Source organism: Siphateles boraxobius, unplaced genomic scaffold (assembly GCF_051911475.1).
Source record: "Siphateles boraxobius isolate OS27281-9 unplaced genomic scaffold, OSU_SipBor_1 8, whole genome shotgun sequence".
Taxonomy (NCBI): Eukaryota; Metazoa; Chordata; class Actinopteri; order Cypriniformes; family Leuciscidae; genus Siphateles; species Siphateles boraxobius.
In genome coordinates this window covers 2,720,155-2,728,301 of record NW_027509208.1, presented here as the reverse complement: position 1 = coordinate 2,728,301, position 8,147 = coordinate 2,720,155, and the positions used below count along the sequence as shown (strand labels likewise).

The following is an 8,147-nucleotide window of genomic DNA, read 5'->3' as shown; positions in this document are numbered from 1 at the left end:
ACAAATGAAGATATTTTTGATTAAATCTGAGAGGTGGATCACTGCTACATAGGCTGCCAGAGGGAATGAAACTTGACGGCCCAGAAAGTCATTGAAGAAAATGTTTAAATATTCCATGTGCCTACAGTGGCTCAACTATAAGTTTATCAAGCGACGAGACTACTTTTTTTCAGAAAAAACAACAACATAAATAACGACTTTATTCGACTCTTCCTTTTCTTCCTTGTGGGCCTGAGACGAGAGTTCAAGAGATTTCCACGACGCATGCGCGAGAACTGAGAAGAGAACGTTCTTCTTCTAATATTTCTTGTTCAGTTCTCGCGCATGTGTCGTGGAAATCTCTTGAACTCTCGTCTCATAGTCGAATAAAGTCGTTATTTATGTTTTTTTTTCGGAAAAAAAGTAGTCTCGTCGCTTGATAAACTTATAGTTGAGCCACTGTAGGCACATGGAATATTTAAACATTTTCTTCAATGACTTTCTGGGCCGTCAAGTTTCATTCCCTTAGGCAGTCTATGTAGCAGTGATCCACCTCTCAGATTTAATCAAAAATATCTTAATTCGTGTTCCGAAGATGAACGAAGGTCTTACGGGGTTGGAACAACATGAGGGTGAGTTATTACTGACAGAATCAGTAAAAGCAGCATAACTGTTTTCAACATTATTAATAAAAATGGTTTTTTTTGAGCAGCAAATCGGCATATTATAATGATTTCTTAAGGATCATGTGACACTGAAGACTGGATGCTGAAAATTCAGCTTTGGATCACAGGAATAAATTACATTTTAAAATGTATTCAAACACAATATATATATATATATATATATATATATATATATATATATTAAAAAATAAATAAAATAATTTCCAATTTTTTAAAATATAACTAAATGCATCCATGAATTTGTATATATGCCTGTGGCTACACTGTCCAGTCTCGTTTGCATTATTGTTTGAAAGAAAGTGCCACATTTAAACACTCATTGTAAGGCCTCAGACATATGCAAACAGAATGCTCTACTGTGTCACAAGGACAGAAGATCATTTCCAGTGTGTCTCAGTCTCAGACAGGCAGAGCTCAGAGGCCACTGGCAGATGAAGAGCACACCATCTGGACAGGCCGACACGTGCAACTGAGTGCTAAAAGGATGAAACGGGGAAAATGCTCTCACGTGCCACACGGTTTCTGCCCCGGGAAATCACTCTAAGTGGGTTGACTTGGATGATAGGGTAAGATAAATGCCGCGGTCTGAGTAACATTAGTGCATCCATGCTGAAATGTACAACAATATGGCTATTTGTACCACACACCACCTAGTGCTATAAACAAACAATATTCTACCAGCACTGCGGACTTAACGTTTTTCCATTTTACTAGATATATTTATGTGGACTGACACTATTATTTGTTACTCAGCAAGCGCTGCAGAATGTAAAGGGATAAAAAGAGCATCTGTATCTCAAGTGATCACAAACATATCTGAAGCAACCAAATGTTTGCATGCCAGTCATTAATAATTAGAACTGTAATGCTCAAAATAGCCTAAACATTATTTTTTAATATATTATTATAGGCTATTATATTATATGACTAACCCGATGGTTTGCCCTTTTCCAATCCTATGCAAATGTGTAAAGTTTTTAACATAAAACAAATCTGTTGAAGTCAATTTGAGGCTTTGTGGTGCAAAAACATCATGAAAATAACATTATAATAACTATGACCTGCCTGAAACCGCATGTACTGTACATTCAGCAATCAATGAAGATCAATAAAGAGTTTGCTTTATATTTCGACGCATAGCACCATTTGATTTCATGTGAACAAAAAGACATTTAAAGTCATTTGGAGAACAGAAAGTAAATAAAAGAAGAAATAAGAAGAAATGCCGTTAAAGTAAAAGAAAATACAGTGTCATTCCACCCTGACTTAGTTTTGTAAATTGTTCATATTCTGCCCTCTGCTGGCAAAAAAGGCAGTTTTGAGGACACAAGCAGAGTTTCATTAACCTTATTTGATCTAATATAAAAGCAGTTTGTAAGGCAGTTAAAAATTCATTTAAGTTTAGTTATTGGAGATGGTATAAAAGGAGTCAACTTCTGTTTGTGCAAGTCTACCCAATTGCATGGAGTGCCCAGCAAGGAGAGACAGAAACCTCAAGAATATATTCAAAGAATTATACCACAGAATGTAAAAATAATAAATAATGAAATAATATATTATAAATAAATATATTAATATATATTGTAAATAATATATTAAGGTTCTTGGAATGCTGATATGAACTGTGTTTATGAGAGGATCAAATAGACTCTTATAAATCTACACTTTGTGCTTTGGAACAACCCATAACGTTTCAGTGATGTTTATGTCTAGGGATTAGGGAAGACATGGAAAGCATGACTTCATTCTGGAGCTCCACTTCTAGCAGAAATCATTGGACTTTATGACCCCACTAGATAGATGTTTATTATGTAGATGGATGTAAATTGTGGGTTGACGCCATCTTTTGGCTTTTTCTGAACACAGATGTTTTTAAGTGCATGATATTTTTCCATAACTCTTATATTATTATTATTTTAATTCTGTACAAATGTCATTTGTATGCTTTTTTTGTCATTAACCAATATTTGTGTGTGAAGAACAATGATAGCAGTTCACAGAAATTCATAATTTACTCAAATGTCATATAAAAGTGTTAAACCAGTTCTTGATGACAGTTTGCAAAGAAGGAAGCCCCTAAAAGCCCAACTCAAAATGATGGAGTATTTTTCTCCATTTTTCTTTCATAAATATAATTCCAACATGATAACATAATCTGACTATTTTGCTTTATTAATTTTCTTCTTCGTTATTTTCTTTTGTTATTTAACAGTGCCAAAGCGCAATGTGATCCAAACTACCTTCTTTCCCTTCTCAATAGAAATTTAGTCTTATTTTGATGCAACTAATCTTGCAGTAAATGTAATTGTTTGGTTGTTGTGTAATCATGGACACAAGTAGAGATGTCATTTCAAACAAGCCATAAAAACTTAGGGAAGTACATGCTTATGGAAATTGGCTTTGATTGAGGCAATTTCAGTTTACAGTTAACAGCTTAATAGCCAAATTTAATGCAAATAATTCAGCCACAGAGAGACATTCAGCTGAGCGAAGATGAGATTTCACAGTTACTTCAAACCTACATTCTTTGTTGACAAAAATATATTAAGTGACTGCAAATCACTGATATTTTTGTAGCTACTCAAATATTTAAGACAAAACAAACAAAAAAATGCCTTTTTCATCGATAATATACTTTGTGTAAAATTATTTTTCATATAGCCTACAATATATTTTCCAGTTGGTTTACAATGCTCTACATAATCGCAGAGTACATAGGTACAGTATATAAAGATATATTAATTTAATATGTAGTTAAATCACAGCAACATTTGCGTGGATATGAACCTTTTTCCTTGAACACTCAATTTACACTGAAATGTCACACTTCAGCCTCTTGCATTCCAGCGAGGAAACCTGACTTCTCGCGGGATCCTCCCGTTGAAATATCGCGGAGGCAAATCTAAGAAAGGTGGAGACTTCGGGATAACTTCCTGCACAGTACTCTTAAGAATCATACCTCACAGTTTAACACCAGGCCGACATTTAAACCAAGTCGAATGGATTAATATCGCAAATAAACTCGCTAACAAGCACGTCACCAACACGATTCCACGCAGAAGGATTTACTGCTAGCATTCAGTCTGCTAGCTAACATCAGCTAGGACGGCAGATTGTACACATCAGATCAAGACGGTCTCGTATCGAAGGACAGTATGGGTGAGTTCAACTCGCTTCTTTTGGGTCAGTTAACTTACAGTGCCACTTCGCGTTTCAGCTTCCAAGGAAACAGCGCGAACTAGTCAATTCAGCGTCATTTACAAAAATGAAACTGTAACGTTATCCAAGTTGAATAAAGGGGGAAAAAACGTAGGATCAAATGAAAATTTGACTAGGCGCCAGTGTCGCAAACTGGCTAGGCTTGTCTAAACCAGTAAATTCCATTCGTTTTGCGTCAAGAACAATGATCCATGCCCTTCCACTACAATATTATTGTTTACCTTTCGGATGTAAGTGGCATTGACTTTGTTTGATTGGTTTTAAAGAAGTTTGTACTAGTTGCTGTGGCTCTGTTCCAAATAAGCCCCCTTAAATGTGTAACTTACATTTTTTTTAAATCGATGAATACAATTGTACGTTTAAATAAATAAACTGCACGTTTGACAGGTCCATTACAATGATGTACACTCACATACGATGAAAAATCCAGACCATGTCAGTTTTCGAGAAAAAGCTTTATTTAAGAAGAAGTGCCCCCCCCCCCCTCCCCTTATGGGCGCCGTCATGTTTACATCACATGACCTCCTGTGCCATTAATAGAGGTACTATTAAAAATAACTACAACAATAACTGGTGTCATTATTAAATCCAAAACCACTGGTACGACTAATAAGAATCAGCTAAATGGTAACAAAAACTAATAAGAAGCACCTCCCTTATAGCAGTTAGGTAGGTATATATTAGGTAAACAAATGTTATAGTGGAAAACGTTAGGTTAGTAGGCTACCTACCTGTTCTGCACTGTCATGCTCTTTTGCACAACTCAGCTGGTTTGAATAAAGTGCAAATGTTATGAGTTGTCTACAAATCCTCTTTTGAGTTAGGTTCATTTCCATTTTTACTCCTCTCGATTTCAGGTTGTTGACTCCAAATAAACTTACTGTATTCTCATTAGCAGTTACTTTTATTGTACTTCTAGATTTAGTAAGGGAGTCAGTGGTGTGTTTGTTTTATTGGCTAAGTTCTCTGTCAAGCAACCAAGACTTTGGCTCATGCTTGTATTGTTAGTTGCCAGAAGTGATTTGCACATTCAAAAGTAATTTTTTTATGACTGGTAAAAATGGCTGTTGGTCAAAACTTTCTTAGATCTTTCTTCATCACCCATGCTATAGTCTGAATTATGGGTTTTATGTGAAGTCAGCTCCTGGTATAACACTATAGGGCAGAGTTTTTGATCTCAAACACAGCCTACTTAAGATACTGTAGTGGAATAGGTGTTTGAACATGTCACTTTTACATGTCCTATTAGTGTTTAGTGTGTACAGAAGCATTGACTTTTAAAGGAAAAAGTTCTAAGGAAATGTTTGGGTTTTTAGATGTTACATGGGGCATAATGGTCATTTGTTTTCCCAGCTGTAGGTAAGAGTAAATGTCTGGATGGCAGGCAGGTTGCTTTCGTGGCCTTGAGTGCCCCCCCACCCCCCTCTCGTCAGTAATTCATCATGTTGTCACAAAGTTATGTAAGCGCAGGATTGGAAACTGAGCCCACCAGGAAGTATGGAAGTGTGTTAGAGTAATAAGTGTACTTTGCGCAGGTGCAAGTGGACATCGCTTGGTCATGTCAGGTCTTGACTGGTGCAGACGAAATGAAAATAGGTGAATGTTACTGATCTGTGGTTTCAAATGGGATCTTTAAAACTGATCTGTTCTTCTTCTTCTCATGTGGGAATATTGTTCACAGGTCTTGTGATTTTGTTAACAGCTAAAATGTGGCCTAATACTTTTTAGTTGAGTAGTAGTGGACTTTTACTTTGTCTGTACTAAAAGTCTGTTGTAGTTTGCATATTTCTTAATGCAATGATTTTAATTGATTTGGGTTAGGGTTAGGATTTGAGAATTGACTCGAACCATTCTTGTTCATATTGACAGATTCCATTTAACAGTTCTGATTACTTAATACTTAACAATTCCATCAACTAATATTTTAGGACTAACTGCACTACCGTTCAAAAGTTTGTGGTTGGTAATATTTATTTTTATGCTTTTGAAAGAAGTCTCTTTTGTTCACCAAGGTTGCATTTATTTGATCAAAAATACAGTAAAACAGTAATATTGCAAAAATGTTATTACAATTTTAAATAACTATGTTGTCTAGGGGTGTAACAATATATCGTGTCACAATATATCGCAATACAAAAATTCAACAATATGCATCGTTGATATTGACAATCTGTATTGTGTATAATTCACCCAAAATGAAAATTACTGTGCAAGGGAAACAAATCTTTACAGAGTTTGGTGTTTTTTGGTGTCAGTAGTATATTAACCCTCTGGGGACGGATTGGGCGGTACCGCCCCAAAATGGCATACTTTTACAAATGTGTAATTATCTTAAAAACTATTAATGATATAGAGGTGCGGTATTTTTTGCCGTCTTCCTTAGATTCCGCTGAAAACAGTGATAACAAACTTACCCGGCTTGTATACACACTTCCTTGTTGCGCAATACCAATACGTCAAAGGCCAATTAAATTGATGTTGTTTGGCAGATTCACGAGCAACAACCAATGGAAAAATTGTCGATGGAGGAATATTTTTCTTACCCAATAAGAGGAAGGTTACCATGACGTATTCTAGCAAATAAGAGGACTCTGTAGCCTTGCAAGGGGTGGTACTATATACTATTACGCAAACAGCGTTGAGTGGCAGAGATAACAGAAAGCGAATGGACACGTCGAGTATAAACAAGGCTTTACGGAGCGAGAGCGCACGGAGATATGAGAGACAGAACAATTATAATACATAAATACACACATTCAATTATAGCATTATTTATTGTTTTAGCACTTTTATAATGGAAGGCAGTAAACGATTTACGGTGGAACAAGCTCTGGAAGAATTACTGGAGAGTGACGAGGAGAAAGCTTTGCTTAGAAAATTCTAAGCATTCCTAAGAAAAACGGCTGGGACTATTTGTAAATAAAGTAAAATGTTTCATTGTTCTTTACGCATTTTATATAACAATTACACATGTCTGTCAAGCAAAGGCTTTGACAAATATATTTTTTGTTCAAAAACTGTTCACTATTGTTGTGTGATTTTCAGTAATAAATGCCAAAAATCGAATTTCCGTTTTTGAAAATCTTTAGGTTTATTGTACATTTTCACTCATACTTCCTTTATAAACATATTACATGTGTGCTTATGTTAGCTTAGGGTCTTCTGAATCCATAGATAGCAAACACATAGTGTTCCATCTCCATTACACACAGTTTATAAGCCCAAATGTAAAAATAGAGACAACGGACCAAAATGAGCTTAGTCCCCAGAGGGTTAAACTACTATATATAATGTTGAATATAATGTATTATGCAATGTATTATTTGTTGGTCATTATAATGCCAAACGTCTTATGTTACCAGTAAAAAATGGCTTACATTATTTTAAATATATATCTAGTTAGAGTGAAAGCATATTCGTCTAAAATAATTATGTATTTTTAGCTTCAGAATCATCAATATTTTTATTCTGGTGTCACCATTGTCCTGTGCATTGGTTTACCAGCTGCGCCAAGTCCGAGTCTATTCATTCCCACCCCCAATGTAATACCAAATTTAGCATTTTAATCAACAGTCATTTTTTGTTAATCTTTTACCTTGGAGTATCGTAATAATATTCTATAGTGATATATCGAATCGTGACATGAGGGTATCGTTTCACCCTAATGTTGTCTATAACTAACTGTCTAACTTATAATGTATGACATTTTTTTCTTTGAATAGAAAGAACAGAATTTATTTGAAATAACCTAGATTTTTTTTATAAAAATGTAAACGTGTTTACTTTCACTTCTTATCATTTTAATGCTTCCTAGCTGAATAAAAGTATTAATTTCTTCTTAACAGAAATCTTACTGTTACTGAACCATTATGATCGATTCAGTGAGTGAGAGAGAGAATGATTAGTCTGATTTCAACTGATAACATCACATAAAGTTGCTCAAGCACTCATTTCTTTTGCCGTGCCACTATTCAGAAGGAGACACTATCAATAGTGCTTCAGTATGTGTTCTTTCCACATAAGTGGAATAATTCAGATGGTGATAAACTTTTAATAATAACAAATGCTTGAAAAAAATTTAGTTTAAATATTTATATAAAACAATATAGAACCAGTTCTCCTTGTATGAGAATCACTGCTTTTGTCACGTCACGTCATGCAAAAAAACAACACCACCAAAGCTGAAAAATGTAAAGAATCTCAGCAGCCTCTCCCTGCATGCTGACTACTGCACTACTAGTTATTCAGCCAAGTGATTTGGAA

General features: G+C 35.1%; 1 protein-coding gene across 4 annotated transcripts in view; it reads left to right on the top strand.

Annotated features, from left to right (window-relative positions):
- The first annotated feature begins 3,523 nt into the window (after nt 1-3,523).
- Nucleotides 3,524-8,147, top strand: part of cd2ap (CD2-associated protein) — a 57,239-nt gene continuing 52,615 nt past the window's right edge. For 2 of the 4 annotated variants that reach the window (XM_077220193.1, XM_077220192.1), the window contains exon 1: nt 3,562-3,824. In XM_077220193.1, coding sequence (XP_077076308.1) covers nt 3,821-3,824 — 4 coding nt within the window. In that variant the 5' untranslated portion in view covers nt 3,562-3,820. Of the gene's footprint in view, nt 3,825-8,147 lie in introns of all 4 variants that reach the window. The other 2 variants (XM_077220195.1, XM_077220194.1) reach the window with 2 other exon arrangements.